The sequence below is a fragment of the Hakea prostrata genome, chromosome 1 (assembly GCF_041222555.1).
Source record: "Hakea prostrata isolate BN-2017 chromosome 1, UWA_Hpros_2, whole genome shotgun sequence".
In the NCBI taxonomy this organism is placed as follows: Eukaryota; Viridiplantae; Streptophyta; class Magnoliopsida; order Proteales; family Proteaceae; genus Hakea; species Hakea prostrata.
In genome coordinates, this window is record NC_142600.1 from 66,280,097 (window position 1) to 66,306,011 (window position 25,915).

Below are 25,915 nucleotides of genomic sequence, written 5' to 3' on the forward strand. Positions count from 1 at the left end.
GGTCTCGATCTGCTTACCTGACTATTGCTGGAAGAGGACTAGTTGGATACATTACGGGCACCACTATCAAACCCACTACAGCAAGTGTTTTACAGGATAAATGGATATCAAATGACTCTCTTATTATGTCATTCCTTTCGAATTCCATGCATCCAAATATTACCCGGGGTTACCTATTACTTGATGCTGCAGCCCAAATCTGGAAGGCTACTACTGAAACATATGGACAGTTGGGGAATGATGCACAGGTTTATGAACTACGAAAGAAGCTTCATGAGACTACCCAAAAGGAACTAACTGTGGCCCACTATTATGCTGAGTTGCAATTTCTTTGGCAAGAGTTGGATCATTATGGGGATTATCACCCCACTAATCCAGATGATGTGGCGACATATAAGAAGTACATTGATAAGATTCGAGTATATGACTTCTTGGCAGGTTTGAACGTGGAGTATGATTAGATCAGAGTGCAAGTCTTAAGTCGTTCTCCCTTTCCTACACTAGAACAATCTTATGCTCTTGTTCAGTGTGAGGAAAGTCGTCGATTAGTCATGCTTCATACTCCTATTATGGAGAAATCAGCTTTACAGTCTGTTCACACTAAATCTGATCCGGCTAAGGAGATTGTAAAGTGTGAGCATTGTCACAAACCATATCATACCAAGGAAAATTGTTGGAAACTGCATGGGAAGCCTACTGATTTTGAGCAAAAACGAGCACAAAGAAAGGGAACACCAAAGACTAATCTTTTTGAGACAGTTTCCACCACACCCTCTGCAGACATTGATTTTTCACAGGAGTTTGCTACTCTGCGACGTATTCTGCAATCTTCTACTTCCGGTACAGCCTCGACCACTACTTCCTCTACTACCCCTACCAACTCCTACCTTGCTACTTCAGGATCTGGTCACGGGGAAGGAGATTGGTCGTGGTAAAAGGACTTTATTTGCTCGAGCTGATTGGAGGATCTACTTCTGCTTTGACTACATCTTCTAATCCAGTCCATTCGGTAATATCAGACCTTCATCAGTGGCACCGTAGGCTCGGTCAACCCCCTTTCAAATTTTGTCATTTTTCTCTAGATTTGTTTTCCTGATACTTTCATCTTACCATTACAATTTCTTCATTTCCTTTGTTATTGTTTTCCCACATGTAAAGCTACACGTGAGGGGGAGATTGAAGATGTCTACAATTCAATGCCTTTCATGTAGACTTCCTTATGCAGAACTTGATCTCTGTTAACCCTGGAGATTTGGCCCTTAACTTGACATCTTCCCTTCGGAGATCTAACCTTGCAAAAGATTTGTCGTTTGACCTTTGCAAAACTTGATCTCTATCACCTTTGGAGATTGTCACTTATCTTGACAAATTTTCCCCTACCATTGGAGATGTCCCTTGGCAAACTTTCCCTTTAAAGATCTAACATTGCTACAAATCAAAAGTTTCACTTTGGCTGTTTTACCCTAGCAATTGTTACCCCAAAAATATATTTTCCCTCAGATTTGCGCAGAAATTTAGTCTTCTCAACATTTGAAGATTCTATCTTTTTTCTTGGGCATTCTTCCTTGGAGACATAAAGTTGTAGTAAAGATGAGAAAAGCAAATGGAAGTCTATAAGGCAAAAGTAATCTATAAGTTTGAAGATCAAATTGCAGATGTTTACCTGGACAGATATTTTATACTCTTTTGGTCAAGTTGGGCATGTGTGATATCCATGCCTCAACTTGAGGGGGAGTGTTGGATTCTATTAGGAGTCTAATAAGAGTTTGTATAGGAGTTAAATTAGAGTTTGCATTCATGTAAAATTCTATTCCTTATAATAGTCTACTTTCCACTTAATTATAAATAGAGGGCTTGAGATCATGGATCAATAAGCCATTCTGCCAAACATTGTATTTCTACAAGTTTCTTAAAAACAGGCAAAAGTAGAATTCCGTGGAACACCTTGCTGCAGACCCAGTTGGTAAAGAAGAATCATGGGGAAAGAAGGAAACTTACCATCACCACTTACTCAAAGCAAAAAACAAAATACCTTCTAACCCATTCTCCCTTTCAATGAGGGATACACAGAGATATATAAAGTGAAATAACAAGACTCCTCCTAGCCTCTACAACTGAAAACTTGTATATGAACCATCAAACTAGAGGTCAGAACAAAATAACTAACTTATTACCCACCCAAGCAAATGAAGGAAATAAAACAACTAGACTACTTCCAACCACTGTGTGACAGGTTCCATTCGGAATCCAGCTTCAGTGTAAAGTCATATTTGTCCAACCAACCATGTGCTATTGCATCAGTTTGCATCTTCTGAAAGTGATTCAACTCCATCGAGTGAGGTTATGGACCAAGCAAATCATTTAAGCCAATATGTTGTAGGAAGAAAAATCACACTACCTTCTTGAGCTTAATAGCAAGAGATGTTTAGCATAAATAAAATTTATGTCCTTGTCCCGTAAGCAAATGTTTAGCATGAATAAAATTATGTCCTTGTCACCTAAGCATGGTTCAAGAGTAATGAAAACTACCAATATCTTGGTTTTGTAAGAAAATTAGATGAAAAGGCCTATGAAACATTTTCATCCGTCTCACCAATGAAACAAGGCCTAATGAAAGGCGATTGAATGCTCTGTGGGTGAAACATTTTTTTGACAGGATAACAATTGAAATAGCAGTAAAGCCGGCATTCTGTGGAATGATATACTTGATACAACACCTTTGGACTGAAAGGAGCTCCAGAATTTTCAGATACAAAATCTGAGTAAAAGACTAGCTGGTGGTGGCCATTGTTGAGGATTTTCAGGCAAAGAGTAGGGCTCTCAACAGCCTTTTTTTTTCTTTCTTTTTTTTTTTTTTTTTTTTTTTTTTTTTTGGGGGGGGAGGGGGGGGGGGACACAAGGAAGGGATAAACCCAATGACGCCCGATGGCACTAAAAAACACAACACAACACAAGACAATAAGAAAAAAAACTAGGAAACCACGACCAAAGGTTGGGACAAACACAAGGAGAGAACTTAGTGTTTTCGATTGTTCATCTTTTTTGAAGAGTGTAGCTCCACGAAGAAATCTTTGTCAAGGTGACGACAACCTCTGCTAGACCAACTGCTGAGCCTACAATCCCGAAGAGGAGGAGAGCGAGTTTCAGAAGAGGGAGAGTCCTCGAGGTTAGCCCAAGGGAGAAAAACAAGTTAGAAGAGAGGGGAGGAAGGGTTAAATTCAAAGAAGAGGACTGGGGTGGAGAGGGGCAAGATGGGCCGTGGGCGAGGGCGGGACAAGGGTGCTAAGTCGAGAAGGAGAAAGATGGCTTTGACCCATCCAAGGAAGGTAAAGGGGCCGAGGGGTCTAACAAGGGGCCCGCAGGCCAGAGATAGAGATGGGAGGGAAGAGGGTAGAGGATGGCGTAACTCTAATTGGTCGCAAGCTAGAGAAGGAGGATTAGGGGGTATTTCAGGAAGAGATTCGGAGATGCAATGGAAAGGAGGTATTTCAGTGACTCTGAAAATGATAGAAAGGAGGAGAGAAGCAAGGGGAAAAGGAGAGAGGGAAGATGGCAGAGCTGCAACCAAGGGAAGAGGAGGGTCAGTGAGAAGAGCGGAACAAGGTTGAGTGGTCGCAGCGGTGCAGGGGGCATCAAATACAACAGGAAGAGTTTCAGCCAAGCAAAGGAATAGGTTTCAGCAGAAGGAACAGCAGGGGAATCGATGGTGGAGACAGAGGGCACTGCAGCGATGACGAAGGGGAGCCAACAAGGGTCATGGCAGAGGTAAAGGCAGCATTTATAGAGGGCACATGAACTGCTATGGGTTGATCCAGCATCAAGGCGCCCAAGGTTCAAAGTATCGCGTATCAGCAATGTATTGGTTGGGCGATTTTAAGAGACGTTTTGGTTCGTATCGTATCTAAGAGACGTATCGATGGTTGAATAATATAGTATAAATTATCAAAATACATATGAAAGTAATCAAATTTAAACAGAAAACAGTAGACTCTATCTTGAGAAAGAAGGAAAATGGCCATAAGAACAAAAAATCATCTTTTAATTAAGAGGCTCGTATGTCTAACCCATTATCTTGCAACTGCTAGACACATGGCTTGTAGATTGCCCTAAAGCAGTTCATGCCTTCAAAGATTTAAGGTTTCACCTCACATCTTTGCTCAAATTGGGACCTAAGGGGCTTGGGAGATGTTCTCTTCAACATAACACATTCTTCAATCCAAATATAAAGTTCCCCTAAGTTTTGGGGATGTGCAAATACAGGAAATTTCTCCCCATGTACAAGATTCAGTGTCAATGGGTGAGCTAGTCACAAATAGTAAGAAATGCAAGAATCTGCAACTCGTCACAAGACCAGTTTTTTCCCTCTTTTAAGTTGGATCTATACTTATGGGTATGTATCATTGTGTATCATATTATATCGCTATATATAGATGTACATCGCATTGTATCAGCACTTATTGGCCGATACATTGAGAGACGCAAGAGATGATTTGACAAAACAAAAGTTTAGATACGTATCGGCCTGTATCGTATCCCAGGCTTGCAATATTGATACGTATTGGTCGATATGATACTAAATGGACTGATACTTTAAATCTTGAAGGCACCTCTCTGGGACAACTCCTCTAGTATGTGCGAGCATCATCCTACCCCTCAGAGGCTTCCTAAGAGATCCAGCAGGGATAGAGGGGGAGGAGAAGGCAGGATAGGAATGGTAGTGGGAATTTCTTGACCAAACTTAGATGAGCAGTGGCCATACAATTTGCAAATAAGGTAGTGGGGGGTCTCCAGTCAAATTGCATTGCTTAGGAGAAGCAAAAATCAAAATCCTCGGTGATGGTGATCAGCGACAGTGATAGGGAATCAGCAAAGACTTTAACACATATACGGGCATAAGAGGAACGGTCTCATTTCATAGTCATGGCATCGGTGTAGAGAGGTTTCCTAAGTGCTGAACCCACAATGCTCAGCCCCTCAAAGCACCAATAATGGAGGAAGCCCCCGGAGGGAAAACCAAAGAGGGAGAGAGGAGAGGTCCTCCCGGTTGAGTTGCAAATGCCAATGCCATTGACCAAGGAAAAGGGGCCGGTTCCCTACCAACCAAGGTCCACTTTCAAGGACCAAACGCTTGTCGTCTTCTTTAGTGAAATCAAAGAGGAAGAAACCACGATCCAAGAAAAAAATCTCTAAAGATCCAGAAGTCTTCTATTGCTTCAGCAAAGAGGATTTCAATTTGGGGATGGGAGGACGCAAACCTAAGAAGTGATCCACCAAACAACGACTCCACCGAGAGATTTCATTATCCAGCACACCATCAAGGCAAAAGGTTGTTCTCCGGCCATCAACTAGCGAGGAGGGAGTCTGATCAAGGGGAAGACCGACAATGGTGGGGAAGGAAGTAGGAGCACAAAGAGCACCAAGGAGAGAAGGATGGAGGGTGAGAGGAGGCATGGGAGAGAGAGGGAGGAGAAGAAGAATCTTCCAAGAAAGGCGGGAGAGAGCAGAGGGCTGTCTATATTGCTTGTGAATGAAATGCAAAGTCTACCTACATTATACTTATTTGAGTGGCAAAGCGACCACGGAGTTTAAGGGCTCCCCTAAGCACCATAGTGAGTAAGCGGCCGCATGGCATCACCTTAGTGAACAAAGCATCTAACGTACATTTTTCTATATGACCATTTTATGTGACACAACCTAGCATATTAAAACTTACATAATTCTATTATAAGAAAAGCAACTATTAAAGGATCATAATATGCTAGATTATCTTTTTTTTAAAACCATATGTTCATCTCATCATAATACAATAGCAACATAGCATAACAACCTAACCCCCACCTAACCTTGCCCCTAACCCTAACTTATAAACCAATAAGACACTGAAAATCTAGGCCCTAATCCTAACCCCCTCAAAAAAAAAGATAAAAATAATACATAATTCCATATTGTTTCCCTACTTTTACCAAAAATAAACTATAAGGTAATTGGGTCAAGGCAAACTAGAACAAACTAGCCCTAGTCAAACACTACGCGTTAACCCAGCCTTGACCCTAATTAAGGCCATCACTAGGAGCCTTGACAACCCCCCCCCCTCAGGGCCAATTTTTTTTAGCCAAAACTCTATTTGGACTCAAGGCAGATTTGGGCCATCACGACCAAACTTGCACTCCAAGCTAGTTGTTAGTCGATGTATTTAATTTTCATATCTTTAGGTTGACTATATAAAGGAACTTACGTAAGAGGGGTTCAAAACCTCACGTAAAATGAAATCTGAAATTGCTCTTTGCAAGCTTACTCCTATAGAATCCCCTTGTGCTTGATCAAGGTAACTTAGTGTTTGATCTGATATATCCATCTTGTATAGTTTTCTCATTACTATACAAGATGATACGCTGTTGTATAGTTTTGTCATTACTTTCTCTAATATAGTCCCCATCCCATTTCAGTATAATTCTACATGCCTCTATTCCCTTCTATCATCTTAAATCATATCCCACTTTCATCTTCCTAAATCTGCCCCCTATTATAAACCTAGTGAATATAACAGTCGCATTCCTTAACCTTCCCTGATTTCAGATACTGCTTTGGGACAGGCTGAGCCTTTATTTCTGTCCTATATTAGGACCCTTACCAATATAAGCTACCATACAATTGGAAAACTGAGCACCACTATGCCTATATCAGTTGCACATAAAACATTGAATAGAAGCATTTATTATCATGAAGGCCTGTTGGAACCATGTCAAGGCAGAGAATATGGTTGGCCATCTCATAAAGATGAAGTAGATGAGCTACTAGCTTGTGGTTTACTGATTGACTTTTACTAGGTCAGAATTCTACTAATTGGCACTCTTACCCCAAGAGAGTATCTATTAAAGTTCTTTAATCATACAGGCACTGCAGGCTTTCCCCTACCTAATATGCCCCACATGCATAGTTGTCAAGGAAACAAGGCGTGGCTAGGCAATAGAGGGCAACACCAAGCAAGGCAACAAAGCGTTGCCTAGGTGGGCCTAGCCGCCTAGGCGGCAAGGCGGCTGCCTAGGCACGCCTAGGTGGAAGCTTTGACAACTATGCCCACATGTGCAACATCCTCCAATATGGTCAGCCAGCAGGATGCTAGTACAGCACTGATCTGAGGATGCACACTATTGCGGAGTTGTGGCATTAAAACCTCTTAATACCACTCAAAATCAGATCAAATGGCTAATTATAAAATCTTACAATTTAGTTTTCAATTGATTTTTTTGCTATTCCAACTGCACAAATCTGAGGTACGTGCACTGAATGTAGTCAGTAGGAAACAATTTCTAGTTCATGCCTTCACTTGTTTCTGCCCAAGTAGAGAATATCCAATGCTCCAAGTGTGATTCTGTTGTTGATTCTTGATCCACCAGAATCAGGCCATGCCTTTCCATTTAACCTCTACAAGATCCTTTTGGCCTCAGTAAACCCATACCATCTTAAGATTTCCAAAATGTGTGTCCGCGATCATGGTGTATGATGTTGTGGAGATGGGGTACAATGTGGTTGCGTTGGTCGCAATGTACCATGAGACGGCCTAGGTTGAATAGAGTAGGAAGAACCTCCAATTATATGGGATTATTTCCTCTGTTAGAAGCCACAGGTTGGTTCATTAAAACCTGCATGCAAATAGCATCACAGTACGGAGGAAACCGCTAGTAGTTTCGAGGATATCACCATGTTTAGAAAGAATGCCAACTATGGAACTTGTCTCACTATTATTGCTGTTGAGTTATTGGAGCATCTCACTAGTGGCCAACATGGTTAAAATGTAGATAACGTTTTCAATTTGGTAATCATCCTAGGGTTCAGAAACACTATGGGCTCACAGAAGCAAGAGGACACTCAATTCAAGGTACCAATTGCAAAATCATAAATAGAAAGATGGCTTCTACAGGAGGTGGCAAAAAACAGAAATTAAACAGAACTTGACTTAGCAAAAGAAACAAATCCACCTAGTGTATAAAATACTATAGGAAATTAAGAAAACAACTTAAAATCAAGAGCAGATTACTTTGGCATTCCCTGATTTATCTGACAATTAAGTGAACATCCCCTATATTTCTGCAATCACTCAAACCTCCCTACATTTCAGACCTCATCTGCGCAACCTCCTTGATAGGGTTGATACTACTTATCTGATCTTTTAGGACATAACGCTTTTACCCTTGATGAAATTACCTTTCTTCTTTCAACTAAACAAGAAATTACCTCTCTCCTTCTTCCTACAAACTCTAACCAACAAAACCCTAACCGGATTTTTGTTGTTTTTCATTCTGCTACAATCCCTTCCCTCAACTCCACCTAGTCCTATTGTAGTCCCACCTCCATTTCTACCTTCTGCAATCCCCATCCACGCTACAGATGCTTGTGTTTGATTTCTTCCTCTGAAAGCCTTCGTTTTTCAAACCATAAATATATATAAGGTAATACTAACATAGGATTAAACTCAGATTTCAGAACTGATTTTGTTGAAAAGAAGTGTCTTTTATTGCTAGTCAATCTTAAAGTGGAATAAAAAAAATAGAGGAGCAGTTGTTCACCAAGAAGAACGGAGCTGTCTAGTTGAAAGATGATTGCCAGACCTGCCGTTGGAATGAGTTTCTAGATTTAAATATCTCTAATTTCATCCTCGGAGGCCTCTCTAATCACTGTTTCAAGAATGTTTTTAAATATAAAGATATAAAAAACAGAATTAAACTATGAAACAGGTAGGAGAAATGGATTTTATTTATAACAAGGATCTTTTCATTGTTGGTTGAACTTGAAGTGGAACATGAAAAAACAGGAGCAGTGGTGTTAGCTGAGAGGAAGGGAGCAGCAGATTTCAGGAAGCAGATGCCCAGTCTGAGATACTTCCTTATCCCAAAACCAGTCTTACATCACCTACTGTTTGCCATCTAGTAATCGTCCACCAATTATGCCCTAACATATATAGACTCCATAACGTAAACCAACCCTAAGACTACCTACTTTAAACAATATTAACTAACATATTGCCTGTCCAAGAAATTAAAAGATATAAAACTAGGCTACTTCCAACTCTTGTTTGGACATAAAATCCACTTGTACCAGTTCCATCTGTTGAGCTTCCAAAGTTCATCTCATTATGTCCAGCCAACCTAGAGTTGCTGCATCATACCTTCATAATAGGAGAGAGGAAAAAAAAGATCTGATGTACCCATAACTGCAAGTTCTAGGGAGGTTCATCACTACTTCATAAATGCAGCCTTAACCTGCTTCAACAGAGAAGCTATTCCCAACTCAAACCCATGACAGCCTGGTGAGAATGGAGCAACCTTATCATTGCACTAACCTCAACCTCATCTTACCACACCTTCATACTGACATAAGAGAAAGAAAAAAAATCCACTTCTTAGTTTATTGCTCATAAGGTATGTCTCCCATTTGAGATTTCGCTACTGGAATAGACTTCAAAGTTTCAACAACTGGAAACTATTACCAATAATTTAAAAATAAATAAATAAAGGCGAACCCAATGCCGAAAGCTTCCACACAAGCAGAGTCCAGAGGGGGCAATTTTCCTAAGCAGCCTCACCCAACAATTTATGCCGAGAAGATGTTTTGATGCTTTGACCTCAGGATACAACTGTGGTCCACTGACCATTACACCATGGCCCATCACTTATGTTCAGAAAGGAATGAGATCAAAACAATTTAATGCTTTGCCTCGAGCAGACTGCTCAAAGGAATTATACAAGATATACAGGATACAGAGAGGGAAGAAATCTCACATTCAGGTTGGGCCACTGCTTCCTGATTTGACCTAGTTCATTTCGCTCCTTGTCACCTCCACCGTAGTAACAACCAGAAAATGCCAGCATATCAGGTTCAAACCTGCCAGCAAGGTACACGGCCTACCAGTGAGGAGAAAGAAATTTAAACAAATAATAAAATCTCAAGCTTCAGACTTTTTGGTCCCTATGTGACCCCAGTACCCCACACATGAAACCATACAAACAATGCGGTGCAAGACAAGGCATCATACAGGGAGTTCAGATTCAGGAACCACACCGGTACAGCTGGGGGGTAAGACACATCTGAACCCTCCATAGGATATGGACCCCAGACCTCAGAGGTGGGTTCCATCCCCCTATGAGGTGAGATGTACACAAAATAAAGGTAGCACAGTTTATCTCCTCTCAGGTTTACCAAATCAACCAAGATAGTTTTCAATTAGGTACAGCAGTGAAAAAACACAACATTACATCGTAATATTTTTGTCATCTTATTAGTATGGGTATATCAGTTAGAAAGGTTTCAATACCACTGCATTTAATATATTAAGCAGGGTGTCTCTTTGATGGAGAAGAAGTGAAAGGGTTAAAAAGGGGTGAGACACTTGTTTCCCACAAATTAAAAAAAGAAAAAGAAAATGAAAACATGATTGTTTGGTTAAATGGGGGTGCAAAACTGCCAACAACCTCATTAAATGTCCCCCCCCCCCCCCCCCATACGATCTCTATTTCATATTCGTTTGAGAACCCGCCCCAATACAAACTGCATGTTCCATCACTTAATTCAGTTTTCTTTACTAGACAACCCAGCCCACAACATTTGAGACCCAGCCTCACAAGTTCCCCACCCCTTCCTTTGAATCGAATAACACAACCTTAGTTGCTCTAAAATAAATGGAAAAAAAAATGCCCTATATTATCAGAAAACTCCTTACGGCTTCTTGCTTTACCTTCAGGAAGAACAGAATCAAACCTCGATGACATTATAAGATTTAAATTATGAAACCAGTTGTAGATTCAGATGTTCTAAAATTGGAAGCAAGATTCAGAATGCCCTCTTCTTTGTTTTTTTTTTTTTTTTTTGGGTGGGGGGGGGGGGATGAATATAGAATTACCAAAGGAAAAGAGGGAGGGGGAAGGAAATACAAGCGAACACAAGGGCAAAGCCCAACAAAGCCGACTAGGCTAACAAGCTAAACAACAAAATTAAATACCAACCACTAACTAAAAACCAAAGAAGAACAGGGATTAATTATTGTCCCTATTTTTTTCTTTTTCTTCCTATGAAATTTTAACTCCAGTACGAAATCTCCATCCAGATTGTGACACCCTTTTGTGGAGGGATTGCTTCTTCGATAGCTGACACAATCACTGTCGTTGTTAGAGATTAGTGCCGAATCACCCATGGATGCAATAGGAGAATCGAGCCCAACAAGGACCTCGAGTCAATGAGCCCATCACAAGCTAACTGTGAAGGAAGGGCCCAATACTTGATCCTCGACAATGGGCAGGAGGGGGAGTAGCAACTGACCAAGCTTTTAATGAAGCTAGAGATCTCAAGTTCAGGGAAGGAGCAGGATGGAGGCTCATTAGAGAGGGGGGAATTAGAATAAGAAGAGGAAGATGGACAGTCTTGGAAGGGAGGAGGGAAGGCCCAAAGTTGAGGACAAATCCAAAGAAAGGAGGAGAGGAGAACTCGATTGACAAGAGGGAGGAATTAGGGGAGGATGGGTGATGGGCACCACAATAAAGGGCCCCACTGTGGAGGAAAGAGAAAGGGTGGACGAGAGAATGAGAGAGGGTTCTGTGCAGGAAAGAGAATCGAAAGGGGTTTGAGGAGATGCAAAATGAAGAGAGGAGGGGAATGGAGGCAAAGGGCACCTCAATCAGGTTGGAGCCTCGATTGTCGCAAAGTGAAGGAGCGGAAGGGGTGGTTCGGCAGAAGGACCAAAGAAGAGGAAGAGAGTTGTGGGATGTGGAGGCAAGGCGTAGGCCCAAAAATGGAAAGGCTGGCCGACTTGGGAATTGCAGGCAGGGGTTTGCAGGTTGCAGGCATCCGGAAGAGGAAAGTCACAGTTGGCAACATCACAGGGCTCAATCTCGTTGAGGGGAACAGAGACAGAGACGAGACTGAATGGGCTGAACGGGATAGGTCATAGTCAATGGGCTCTGAGAGGTCACCGTATGCATCCAGTGGGGCAAAACAATTCATGCCTTCGCCGAGGTGTCTAGGAGGGTTTACTGGCGGGTTCTTGGAGCTATAGACCCTATAAATAAGGGGGGGGGTTGCCTCGACAGCAGTCACGGAGTTCAAGGTGTCACCGGAAACTATGCAATTTGGATGGTGGAACACCTTGCCCAAGTTGACAAATGGACAGCACAAATTTTTATTTGTACAAAATACTTTCGAGAAAAACAAAGTTTTTTCCCTAGATGAATATGTCAAAACATTGTACATACACAGTGAAGTTACCGGGAGTACTGGGCCAGTCTTCAGGATCTTAAGTTAGGTTTCAGCAGCAACTTAGGTCTCCTAGAATTCTGCAGTTAGGGTTTTTGTTGAAACTTTAACAAGGCAGTAACAGTTTTAGGGTTTTAGAGGTCTGCAGCAAAGGGAGAATGGTCCCTAGACCCTACGATTGGGTAATCTAGGCTTAGGGATTGATTCAGGGTTGCTGTAGAGCTCTAATAGGTTCTCGCAATGCTGAATTTGAAGTGTTTTCTATGCTGTTTTTACTGTTTTTAAAAGGCAGACTGAAGTGGGGGTCCAAGTGGTAAGCAACTTGGTGCCTTAAGCAAGGTTCCGGTATCGAAACCTTGTGGATGCAAAAAATCCCCGCTGAGAGACTCACCCACCACAGCCAGGTGTGCGACCCAGGTTGAACACCGGATTAGCCAGGGCAAAGCCTTGGAACCAGGGTTGGCAACCAAAAAAAAAAAAAAAAAAAAAAGGCAGACTGAATTCTAGGGTTTAGGGTCTGTAATTATAGGTAAAGATTAAACCAGGGCTAGGTCTTTAGGGTTAGGGCTCTACTTAAGGTCAAGGGTAAGAGGTGCGATGGTGCTCCTAGAAGGGGATGGGTTTGGTGAGGGAACAGAGAATTATTGGATTTCTAGGGTTTGGGGAAAATCCCAGGTGCCACAGGCTGTTGGAGAAAAAAAGGAGAGGTAGAAGAGGGGAAATAGAAGTAAAGAGGGGCCAGGGCATGATGCTTATTCATTGCATCATTGCTGGGATTGAAAAATTGATGGAGAAACCACTCCTCCTAGGTGCCGCAGGGTTTCCTCAAGATTGGAAATTCCATGCAACTCATGGCTGCAACTCTCATTCTCAACTTTTATTAATCAATCAAGTGATTTGAGTTACAAGCCTAGATCTGTATTAATTATCTACTAAAAGTGAATTCTACTTGGGCTCAACAATTTAAGAATTCCAAACTAACAACTAATAAGACTTTTAATTTAGTTTTAGAGTCCCCAACTAACAACTAATGGACTCCTACTAGCACTGAAACTCTTTAATAATTCAACTAATAGAACAAAAACAAATAAATACTCTCCACAATATTCCTAGAATAAGCAGCACTGATTGAGTCAAAATAGGGGTGCAAATGACCAAAATACCCCTGATATAGTTCGGTCTCCCTCCCCCTCAAGGGATATGCCGCGAGATGGCAGCTGACTTAGGTTCTTTTTTGAGCCTTCCTGGAATGCCCGATTGGTTGCATACTTACATCACACAGGTACTCTAAAATCCTATCTGCCAATGGCTTAATTATTCCTCAAATTTTTTGAATAATAAATTTCAAGTTTTCAACTCTTGTGTGATAAAGTCACCTCAACATGTAGTATAATCAAACTTAGATCGCTAGAAAAAAGATTTAAAATATGGCACATTGATGGATCAAGTATGACCTTGAAATTTAAAAGATGTCCAATTCACATGGCCCCCTCCATGATTAACCAACCTTGGAACTACCACCTTAGCCCGCCACCTATATATAGTTGAAAATATGAAGGGGGAAATTCATTAGATTGTGGGCCACATATTTGAGGTTGGTAGTCAAATAAGAAGTGGACAATTCGAATGGTATTATAACAATCCAACAGTTGGATTGGCCACATTGGCAAAAGACACCATCCATCAAGATATGAATGGAAGTGGCTTTTGATTCATTACCAATACTTCATGATAAATTCAAATCTGAAAAGCAAGTAAAGAATTGCATGTCATAGACATCTGGATGCGAAGTTCATATTGTTTAGTCCCTGTTATGCCAAACTATACCAAGTACAAGAGCTCCATCTCGAGTCAGTGGTTGGACCGGATCAAATACCATTCGATCAATTGGCTCACGAGTGAACTGGAATGCTTGACCTCAGGCTGGTGGGCATGTTCATGAAGACATCCAAGTCATGTTTGAGAGGCACCAGTCCGAAGGGTCTGGAGAGAAGAGCTTGAAAAGCAGCTCAGGTAAAAGTGGACAAAGCACAGGATACTCATCAGACAAGACAGAGGATATGTGCTCGTGAATGTGTGTTCGGACCTCTTTAGCATCATCACCCAAGATAATGACTCCACATGAGCAAGCCACTTCTTGGTTCAGGCACACCACAGTGCTTGGATATTCCTCCATTACTTGGGATGATCCCCGTGCTAGGCCTGACAGGGGAAGATATATTGACCTGCCAACATATGTGCCTCGAGTGGAGCACCTGTCGTACTGTCTACGGGACCTTGCACATGACATAGTCTGTCACATCAAACGAGCACTGCTGCCTGCCAAAGTCCAACATGTCAGGTTGGTCAACCTGACATTCAACGTGTTGGCCAAGTATTGACGAGATAGGAGATATGGACCAGCTGGACAATTCGATGACTCTCACCAGTCAGGTTCGACTATAAATGCCCCTCACCTACCTCATTGAATGGCAATGCTCAAGCACTCTCCCATGTCTCTCTAGCTACTCAGCTTAGAGCTCTAAAACCCCATCCTCAGGGTGGTGTTGTAATTTAATCTTACTTAAGCTTCAGAGGCAGCTACCCAACCACGCTAGTCAGCCTGCTCTGCCATGTGCTCTCTGTGAACAACTTCAAGCCTGAACAGCAAGGGTTTGACCAGGTTTCAACCAAAGGATCAGATTCAGGTGCAACAGTCCCTATTGTTGTTCCCCAATGTTTGTGATTCTCTTATAGTATACTCACATTTTGAAATTAGAGAGAAAAGAAAGCCCCAACACCCCCCCCCCCAAAAAAAATGCTGCTGTAGATGCAGAAACAGAATCCAACTATAAAGCAAGGTCACTCTAAGAGACAGTTTAAACCCCAAGCCCAATCTCTGAAACCATTATTCATATGACTTGCACTTGAAATCTCAATTTTCACTTTCCAGGAATTCTCGCATAACATTCCAACAGCCTTAGCATATAAGCACATACCTCAAGTGAACTGCAATGAAATGTTTGGCCATCTTCCGCATTTTCATCACTAGTTTTTTACCAAGTGCATCTATAGGTTTTGTAAATCTTAAAGCATGATAATTCACTCGGCAACGAAGCTTTTGTAGTTCATCGTCAAGGTTGTTTGCCAGCCTATAATCAAACTTTGTCAACTGAACAGCCTGCAAATGTTCCTCATGTCAAATGTCTTTCTAGATGTACTATTAAAACAAAGCAAAACCCAAGTTCACAAGGGTGCAGTAAGATTGGTATAGTGGTGTGACAATCCAATCATATCAGAATATCAAATATGTAGAGGACACCCCAAAGGACAATAAACAAACAGTAACAATACAAAATGACAATTTGCAAAGACCGTTGACGAGATTTCATCCTTTTTTATGTTTCAGGACTAGAGATTTTTTTAGGGAATAAGCACCAGTTCACAAATCAGAGAAGATGATAAGCTTCAGTTTTTTTTTTTTTTTTTTTTTTTTTTTTGTGTGTTTGTGTTTGTGTGTGTGTGTGCAAGTGTCTGTGTCTGATTTCCATTTGTTTTCTATTTTTTGTATTTATTTATTTTTTGGTCTGAGGTGGTAAGGGGGTGGGGAGTAAATAGAGAGATATAGTTGTACACAAGGACTGAGAAAAATCAAAAGAAAATCAGCTGACTCTCCACTGCAATAACCAAAGCTTGATAAAGTTTAACACCAACAGAAATGCCATGACCATAGTTGTCATGGTGTCTACATGAGCATGGCATCTAGAAGGGAGGGTAAAGAATCAATGCAACACCAACCAAGGCAATGAGGCAGCTCCTGGATGCCTAGGCGGCACCTTGACAACTAAGGCCATGACTATTCATACGAACAAAATTAAGGTGAAGGAACTTCGAAGACGTAATATTTACATACACCAGGAAAAATTTCCCATGATGGCAGAGTGCAATTTCCTTCTCATATGGATTATTTTATAATTTTCTTTTCTTTTCTTTTCTGCATAAGAGGGTCTCATTTGAATGACCCCTTCATCAAAATACCCATTTGTGCGGCAAGCAGATCCCTCTGCACACTAGTAGCACAGGGAACCGTCTCCCTTATAAGTAATACAATATAATTCAAAAAACATAAAAAAAATTTATTGAATTAAACAAAACGCATGATGGCTCAAGTTGGAAAACAGCCTCTCAATGAAGCCAGAGTTAAGACTGCATGCATTATGACCGTCCAGGCTGCACAATGTCAGGAGTCTCATGCACTGAGTACATTTTTTAGATAATACACAGACTATGAGCTAAAATAGTATGCCAGAACAAGTTCCAGGACTTCTTACACGCTTCTTCAAGAGTACAGGCAGCACGTCATTCAAATACTCTTTAGGAGATGACTTCCTTCGTACACGCATCATGTATAGAGGTTTTTCCAATGATCTCATTACTTTATCAGGGATTTTTTTTACAATGTGCACATCCTTTGCAAGAGAGGCAATGAACCAGTCAACATCAAAAATATCACTGAAGTCACTGCATGCAAAGCGAGTGTCGTCTATCATAATTTTATAAACATAGTAAATGCTAATTATAATGGTTATGACGAAGAATAAATCGTCAGGTAATAAGTTTAAACTCACCTATCATCTTTCCAGAAAGAATAATGATCCAACTCTGGTATCACTAGCGTAGCATTCAAAATGCGTGCAACAATTACTGCATCTACTATCTGGGTCCCATGGTAACCAGATAAAAAAATAAAAAACAGATAAGACATTCTACTATCATGTTCAAAATGAGATTGCAATATTCACTTTATCACAATGCTATAGTGGATAGTAAACTGCAATGCTTCAAAAAGAGTGATACATAGAAACAATTCAGGTGGACAGAAACCATTATAGAGAGGGAAAAAGTTTTACTTCTTTATTTTCTTTGCTATGAAAATCACGTAAAATTTGACATTTGGCTGAAGAAATGGTGATTTTGTAATATTTGGCACAAAAGGATTGTATATACTATATAATTCAGTTTCATGGCATAAAGATATTTTAGCAGTCCATTCAAACACAAGGAAAAACAAGAATTCAGAACCTAGGGAAGCATTGATAAAATGGACATATGCCACCTGAAGTTTAGGTGATGCACAGATCTATTAGAAAGGCAACTCCAAGAAACAATTGAAAAGATGATTTCATAAATTCAAGAATAACAATACTAGGAGAAACGTTCACATATTTGGTAATAAACTAGAAGAGATTGTAATTTAATAATGTTTTAAGGACTAAATCAGTGCTGAAACAGTACTGAAAACATAGGGATACGCAAGTACACTTTTAGTGAAATTATGATAGAAAGAAACCAGCAATCAAATGAAACTGATATTGAAGACAAGATCTCCTATTCACGAATGAAAACCTCACTGAAAGTTATAGCAAGATCCAGTGGTTGGATCAGAATCTAATAGCTAATCCCAGTAAGAATGCGCAAAGGGCAAATCAATCAAGATATAATTCTGCTGGATGACACAGAACTAGGACAACCAGCAAAATGTCAATATGCGGAATAACTAGCAGAACAGACCAACCATCAGAATGGAAAAAAATGAATTCAATAATAAACCCAGGAAAGAACTCCTGTTTGGAAAAGGACTCTATTAAATAATTGACAGAGTTTGAAATTGAAAACAGGGGTGAAAAATAGAAATCAAATGAGTAGGAGTGTCTAATTTAATCAACTTGATTAGAAATAGAAAAATAGAGTATGAACTCACTTCCAAACCCCTAAAGTAATGATTTTCAAGTTGAACAATTGGAGACATCAAAGATGGGAAGGTGTTATGGTAGACATTTTAGTGTTTCGGTTCTAATCAAGGGTAGTTTAGGTATTACACTTTCATAATTAGAAGTAGAAAAATTAGAGAATGAACTCACTTCCAAACCAGTAATCTAATGATTTTTGAGTTGAACAATTGGAGACAACAAACATGGGAAGGTGTTATAGTAGACACTTTAGTGTTTCGGTTCTAATCCAGAGTACTTTAGGTATTACAATTTATTTGCCTGTTTCTTATTACCCTTCTGTCAATGCAATCATTATATATGTTGAATGGAGTGAAAGCTCCACCACTTCATGGAGATCCCAAGGTTACACAAACACATTGATTCTCATTGGTCTTCTTCTTGCTTTTAACTACGCTTTCAATTTTATTTTATATATATATATATATATATATATATATATATATATATATATATATATATTTTTTTTTTTTTTTTTTTTTTTATTTTGGAAAAGATGAGAATTTACAAGAGGAGGGGGAGGAGGGCTACATGCGACAAAGGAACAAAAATCGAAACCCAAGACCCTAGATAACAATGGAAAGCTTGCACCTTGGGGTAGCCAGACCTTGAGGGCAAGGGTTACAAACAGGAAGGCAGTAGTATAAAAGAGCTAACTCCCTAGGTAACAACAATAAGCCTGTTCCTTACGGTATCCAAAAGAGGGGGTGGGGAAGCAACTGTAGCCTAGCAGAGACATCAAAGTGGATGACTTTACAAATGGAGGCCAAAGATCTGGAGTTGGAGGTCCATCTCCTAACGTTCCATTCCCACCATAAGTGAGAGACCAAGGCACTAAAAACCAGCTTGCAAGTTTTTATGAAGGAAAGCCTGAGATAGAGAGAGTCATTCCTCTAATTGCAAGTGCAAGATTTATAATAGATTTGAAATACATAAAGAAAACCAAATCTTCCCCTACTTAAGTGATGGCAGAATTACAAGCTAAACTTGAAATAAAACCTGATCTAACAACTAAGAGGCATTCCCGTGACTTCCCATGCAGTTGGTGCTAGGACTTGCTCCTAGCAATCACAAACTTCAACTAAGAGTTTGAGTGGAACAAACAGTACATTTTTTTTCTCACTTCAAGGTCCCATCCCATTTTGCTGCCCATCATGAGCCAATGGCAGAGCAACCAACATTTTTCACCAACAACAACCAGCACCACTTTCTTCATTCTGGCGATAATTAGAATCCACAAAAAATCAGTATCATAATTCATCCTCATTTTGAGCATGACAAAATACCACCCAAAACCTTGCTCCACTATATAGGCTTCTCATTTTTTTATGCATCACATATGTTACTATAGGAATTCATTCCCCCCCTGGAGATTGTTCAGGCACATAAAAGCAGATATCAATTTCCAAAATGGATTAAGTAAATCAGCCTGGCAAGATGAGGATATTTAGCTATTATTATATTTTTACTGGTTCTACAAAGACAAGAAGTATTCTTTTATAGTACTAAGCAAATGCAATCAAATCCGAGATAAATATGGTTTTTTTTGACAAAACCAAACTTCAAGATATTCTTCCAAAATGGTATAAAGAGTATTTCCAATTCTGACTTACCCCTGTTCGTTGCTGATTTAGCCCTCCACTTGTCTCAATTAGCAAATAACCATTTGACAGGTGCTCAGGAACAGCAGCTAGAATAAGATTAAAGCAAACAGAGAAGTTAAAGCCATGGTCCTCAATGAGTATTCAATTAAAGTAACTTTAAAAATGAGAAATTAGTAGGGGAACTGATCAAGCACTTGTTGCTTTGCAGTCCAGTACATCTCACTTAATAAGATAGTGATTCAGTAGTCCCCAACAAAAATGAGATATAAGAATAATAAAAGGTTTTTAAGACTTGAGGATCATAATTATCCCCAATGGCTAAGACAATCAACCAGGACAGAAGACCATTTGAAAGACGGTGTGTATGAAAATAATCATTTGACTCTTTCTCATGATAAACAATCCAGATTCTCACAATAATCCATACACACACTTACAATTGTTAAAAGATGCAATTAGTTTTAGTAACATTTTGGTTTTAATTTGTGCTAAGTCAGGAGATGAATGTCAGCTTGAGCAAAAGGCAAAGTAAAAAAGAACATTTACAGTGTTCATCAATCGTAATAGGCTTGTTAACTATTTCAAGTAATTATAAATGCATTGAGCTCATGAATCATGAGGAGCATATAAATATTTTAAAAAAACTATAAACGTCAATAAAATAGCTTACAACGGAAATCATGGCCTTTTTTGCTACATCCGTAGTAGGCATTTGAAGATCTTGATTTCCATAAACTGATACTTGCATTGTCACTCTTGTCCTGCAATACTTCAAATGGGAGGTATTAAAACACAACTATTAAGCCCAAACAAATGAATTGGTAAAACCAACTTGTAATTGTCATTATCAGCAGAAAATGCAGATTTAATCTACCCAACGACCAATTAAGGAAAAAGCTAAAAAGTCTAGATGAAAAATTAATAGGAACAATTCATCAAAAGAAAACTAAAAGGAACCAATGCTCACCCATGTGGTCCTCAATACAATCCACAAGATAAGACATATGATATGGAGATTTGGATAAGTGACACTAAACTGGACAAAATAGAGAGATCTTATCATGCCCCCTGGTCTGCTTTAAAGGTCACATCACCCCCCCCCAAAAAAAAAAAAAAAAAAAAAAACTCCCTCACCTTTGGAGAGCCCTTAACCCTTGCCCTCCCCACCCAATCCTTTCTCATTGGCCTCCATATCCCGGTTAGCCCCATCTAAATCCTTTGTTGGAATGGTTCAGAGGACCTAGACCACATTTTCTTTACTTGATCATTCTCCCGTCCCCTTTGGTGAAAAACCCTTGCTTCCATTTGGCCCTGATCAAGATGCTCCTTTGGCTTTGCTCAAGATTGGTCTTGGTTTTTGAGAAACTTTTCAGGTTCATCCATATGAGACCGGATTGGTAAGCTAGTCTTTTGTGCCATTGTCCATCACTTGTGGTGGGAACACAATTTTAAGAGATGGACTTCCAAACCCCGCTCTCCTCACATTATTTGGAGTGCCATCTGTTTTTTATGTTTCTATTAGGCTCCTTTCTGTCCCATACTCCCCAGTTGATGATACCCCAAAGAACAGGCTCATTGTTGTCTCTTGGGGTCTTAGTTCTTCTTTCTGGTCTCATGTTTAGAGGTTGGTCCCCCCCCCCCCCAATCCTTTGTACATTATCAATTTTAATCTAGTTATTTATTCAACCAAGAAAAAAAGATGTAAAAATACTGCAATTATGAACTTCAATGAAACAATAACACCAATGATCCAAACCTCAAATATAAAAAATAGTAGATTATACTTTAATAGCTTAATAGTAATGTTCATTCTTCCACTCAGTTTTTCTTTATTTCTTTATCCTCCAGTGAGATATCATACAGTATGACGTTTTATCAGGTTGAGTGGTGAAACAAGATCATGTGGTCAAGCTAGTTTAGTTGATAAACTTAGTTTACTTGAGTTAAGCAAACAGTATCCCATGCACTGTTCTAAATCTTGCCATGATTTGAGTTAAGCAAGTGATACATGCATCGTTCTAAATCTAGCAGATATCTATACTCAAATATTTCAAGCTCTTCAAGACAAAATCACATTTGAGAAACCACACTTTGTATCATCACCCTCAGATTTTGGAAAATTGATTCATTGCACAATATAAAAAAGCACCAATACAAGCCAGAGTTGAAAATTCCGTAATAACTCAACAGAGGAGGGTGTTTTTTTTCTTGGGGGGAAAAACCTCAGCACTCAACTTTTCATCCACATCATTACTCAATACTACCAGAATACACTACTACCGGCAGTTACATCACTAACCAAGAGACTGATTTAGTGCACTCAATTCAGCATGTCATGATTCATATCAGTCTGCAATCAAATAGTCATAATGTACCTGTTTTACTTGTCGATTATGACTCATATCACTCAAACAATGTGTAGAAGTGGCAATATTACATCAATGTTTATTGCCAACCGAGGGTGGCAAACCAAAAGACTAGATAGGGTACTTTGTTCTTTTAATCTGAAGATCTGAAAATGTCATTAAGCCCAGAAAAGGGGGGGGGGGAAGAGCTTCCCTTAAACTTCAGAGTCAGTAGAGGCAACCAAAAAGAGAAAGAAAAACCCCACCAACTCCCCAAGAACTCTGTCATCCTCAACCTGGTCGAGAACAGCTTATGAACTATGGTTCCGTGTGGTCTACCTCTCCAAGTCAGCAGCTACAAATCTATCTAGATGTGTCTAGATTTCTATTAATAATACCAGAACAAGTAAGCAATCCTTTTTCTTTTTCTATTTTAAACAGCCCATGTTTACAATCATGGGAGAACCAGGGATAAAAAAAATTTACTTTACTGCATAATACATAATTTGTCATGTCATGATATAATGTTCCTCCATGGGAGACGCATGAATGATTTCTGAAAAGATGTAAACATTTGGGACTGTCAAATAATGGCCAAACAGCAATCGCATTACCAATGATGCATAGAAAGTCTTTCCTCATTAATATCTACAACCATGGCCGTATCAATCAATTCACCATCCATTTCATCAAACTGAAGAAAAGAAAGAAAAAAATACAATCCATACCACATTATACTCCTGAAATAACACTCGGAGCGGGAAAAACAAGGAGGCGAGGAATCATACCAGTTTAATCGAACTTTGCTCGGTTGAACTTTGCTTAGTTAAACGTTGAGAAACAAGCTGCGACACAACATGTATATTGAAAAGGGAAATTAGACCCAGGAAAACCAACAGTCCCCAAGGGATCAGTTTCCTCCGCGATCTCCAGTATGAGTGCTTCTCCCAATGCAACACAACAAGATTAGCTTCTAATTTCCTCACTTTTCGCACGCCCATTGAGCTTTAACCTCAATTTTGTAACAAGTACATGAAAACCACCGCAAATCTCAGCACTAAATCCCAAACCAAATTAAAAGCCTCTGTTTTCTCGAACCAACAAACAAGCTCTGTCATCTGATACAGAAATGCTCAGATGCCATTGAAATGGAGTACCAGCTCTTAAGTTACTAAAGAGTAGATATTCTTGCTTGCGAATGGTCACAAACTAGCTGCTGAGCTCATTCTCCATTTCAGAAACTCAACCTACCACTCCACAGAGTGTGGCAGAGCACAGCACAGTAGAAGGTCCATTACTCTTAAATACTTAAATACAGAGTGACAGAACAGAGAACTGTAGAAGGTCCATTCCTCTTAAATACTAACTAGAGCCATGAAAGCTTTTGGGGAGGGAGATGGATCTTTCTTTTCAAATTTAATATTAGTCCACAATTGGAAAATTAATAAAATTCTACCCCAAAAAAAATGCGGAGAGATACGGGGGTTTTGACGGAGATATTTTCCTTTCACGGTTCGTTAGCACCGCTGAATCGCTGATGACTAATAATAAGTTCGTGCGGAAATATAAATAAAATAAGGGGTAGAAATGGTATTTTAATTGAATCGGTAGTTATCGGGTAAAGTGCGCACCCCATTCACGGTATTCGTGAAAGGGATTGTAGCGCATTTAACGCACCCGCGAGAAAAGGAATAAAGGACTGTTCTCCCTAAAAGGGACGTTTCGGGAAAGGTGATGATGATACGGATAACCAATAAATTTGTATTCGGATCTTAGTATTCGGGTCTAAACTCAAAAGAGAATCTGGAGCAAAATCTAGACCCGATCCACAATGATATCCGGTTGATTCCTTTTAAGCAACGTTTAAAGTATTCTACGATACTTACTATACGATACGTATCCATATTTGACCCAACCGATACGATACTCGATGATACTGATATTTTAAACCTTACTTTTAAGTATCCAATTAGGCACATCGATTACATCTGGTTCGTATTCTATTCGTCAAATTAGTCGAACTCAATATCCATTCAAAAAGATTTTGGGTTCAAGAACCACAATTTTTTCAGTCTAACCCTAATTGGTCTCAGAATGAAATCAAACTTTAATGAGAGAGCTATGGAACATGAGAATTGTGGGACAGGTGCCTTTAATTCTTGCCATACCGATTCAAGGAGAAAGATATATGATTTTAGTACAATGGTAGGTAGCTTGATTTAAAGGGCACAAGGTACTTGTGTGGGTCAATTACATGAGAGGGAAGATACTTGTATTTGTTTTTGCTTCAACTAATAAATATTACGTGCAATGCACGATGGTGTTTGTTGGTTTTCTTAAATAACTATTTTGACCATGAATATCAAATAAGTATTTAATTTGAATTTTTAGAGAAGAAGATTAATTATAATTAATGTTAATTTTTTTTGGGAAGAATAATTAATATTAATTTAAGAATACAATTTTAGACATAAAAGGCATTTAATTTGGAATTTAGTGGAAAAGATTAATTATAGTTAACATTAAATTGTAAATGTTTATATTTTTTTTCTTTCTTTCTTTTCTTGGGTGAGGATTATTTTTATAGATTTAATAATTCTAATAAGAATTTAGACAATTGGGATCTATGTATGAATATTAAGAGGCAATTAATTTGGGCTTAGTGAAGAGGACTAATTACAAATAATGTTGATTTAAGAATACATTTTTGGACATAGGCATTGATTTGGGTTTTAGTGGAAAGGATTAAGTATAATTAATACTAAATTAGAAATGTTTAGGTTTTATTTTCTTTCTTTTTTATGTAAAAATAAACGATTGAATTTAGGGTAGAGGTTTTTTTTTATGGTTATTTTATTGAGTGAGGATTGTTTTTAATAGGTTTAATTCTAATGAGAATTGAGTCGGTTGGGATCTTTGCATAAATATCAATAAGCACTTAACTTGGGTTAGTGGAGAGGATTAATTGTTTACAATTAATGTTAATTTAAGTATATAATTTTGGGCATAAAAGGTATTTAATTTAGTCTGGATCCCATGGGGTTAGAGTCGTGAATTTATTTATTTTTTATTTTGTGAGCTTATATAATTTGTGGTTGTAACATCATGGAGCACACCTAGGGAATGCGACATATATAAGTAAACATTTTAATTTCTGCATTAATATATAAAAAGCTACCCTGAGGATGTAATCGTGGCCAAGGTTTAAAGTATCCCACGATACCATACGATACTAGCCAATACGTATCCATATTTCACCCAACCGATACGATACATCTTGATACGTGTCTCCATTGAATTACATTAAAATACATTAGCCAAAGCGATCCTGATATGGAGAGTTTATGATCAGACCGGGTTCATACATGGTCCGACCCCCGACCCCAGTCGAGATGGAGAAAACCGAATCGCTCCCGAGCGAACCGGATCCAGAAGATGGCTTGCTGAAGAAGAAAGATTATTCTGCTGCAAGCGTGCCCTAATCTTACTTATGGATTAGGGTAATCACCCTGATGACAGCAGACTCAAACTGACGGCTGCGGATAATCATCATCAAAGGGATAACTATCGCATAACCTAACGGTTATCTCAGGAGTCCTCTACTAGCCCAAACTAGTAGAAGTCTATCACTCAACGGATCTTATTGATAAGATCCAACGACTACCCGAAGAAGGCTCGAGTGCATCCAACGAAGGAGATTCGAAGGTACACTCTATATAAACCTCACTACCATACAAGGTGAGGGACGGATCGATTGATCAAGGAGAATACTATATGAGACTCAGGTTCGGCACGATACACCTCAACTTCGCGATAGACCTCAACTATCGCCGCGTCACTTCGCCGCTATCTAGATCACCTTTCCCGTTTCTTCATTCATTAGCTCTGTGCTTCTAGCAGAGCAGTTTGTGATTAAGTTCATCAACTGACTTAGCCTTCGGAGGTGGACTCCCGA

At 39.4% G+C, this 25,915-nt stretch overlaps 1 protein-coding gene across 1 annotated transcript in view; it reads right to left on the minus strand.

Annotated features, from left to right (window-relative positions):
- LOC149029470 (O-fucosyltransferase 29-like) overlaps positions 1 to 23,273 on the minus strand; it is a 31,338-nt gene extending 8,065 nt beyond the window's left edge. The window contains exons 1-7 of the mRNA XM_089141885.1: positions 22,749 to 23,273; positions 20,286 to 20,376; positions 19,625 to 19,701; positions 16,851 to 16,939; positions 16,554 to 16,743; positions 15,222 to 15,403; positions 9,780 to 9,882 (exon numbers count right to left, since the gene is read on the minus strand). Coding sequence (XP_088998011.1) covers positions 9,780 to 9,882; positions 15,222 to 15,403; positions 16,554 to 16,743; positions 16,851 to 16,939; positions 19,625 to 19,701; positions 20,286 to 20,376; positions 22,749 to 22,961 — 945 coding nt within the window. The 5' untranslated portion in view covers positions 22,962 to 23,273. The remainder of the gene's footprint in view (positions 1 to 9,779; positions 9,883 to 15,221; positions 15,404 to 16,553; positions 16,744 to 16,850; positions 16,940 to 19,624; positions 19,702 to 20,285; positions 20,377 to 22,748) is intronic.
- Between the last annotated feature and the right edge of the window lie 2,642 nt (positions 23,274 to 25,915).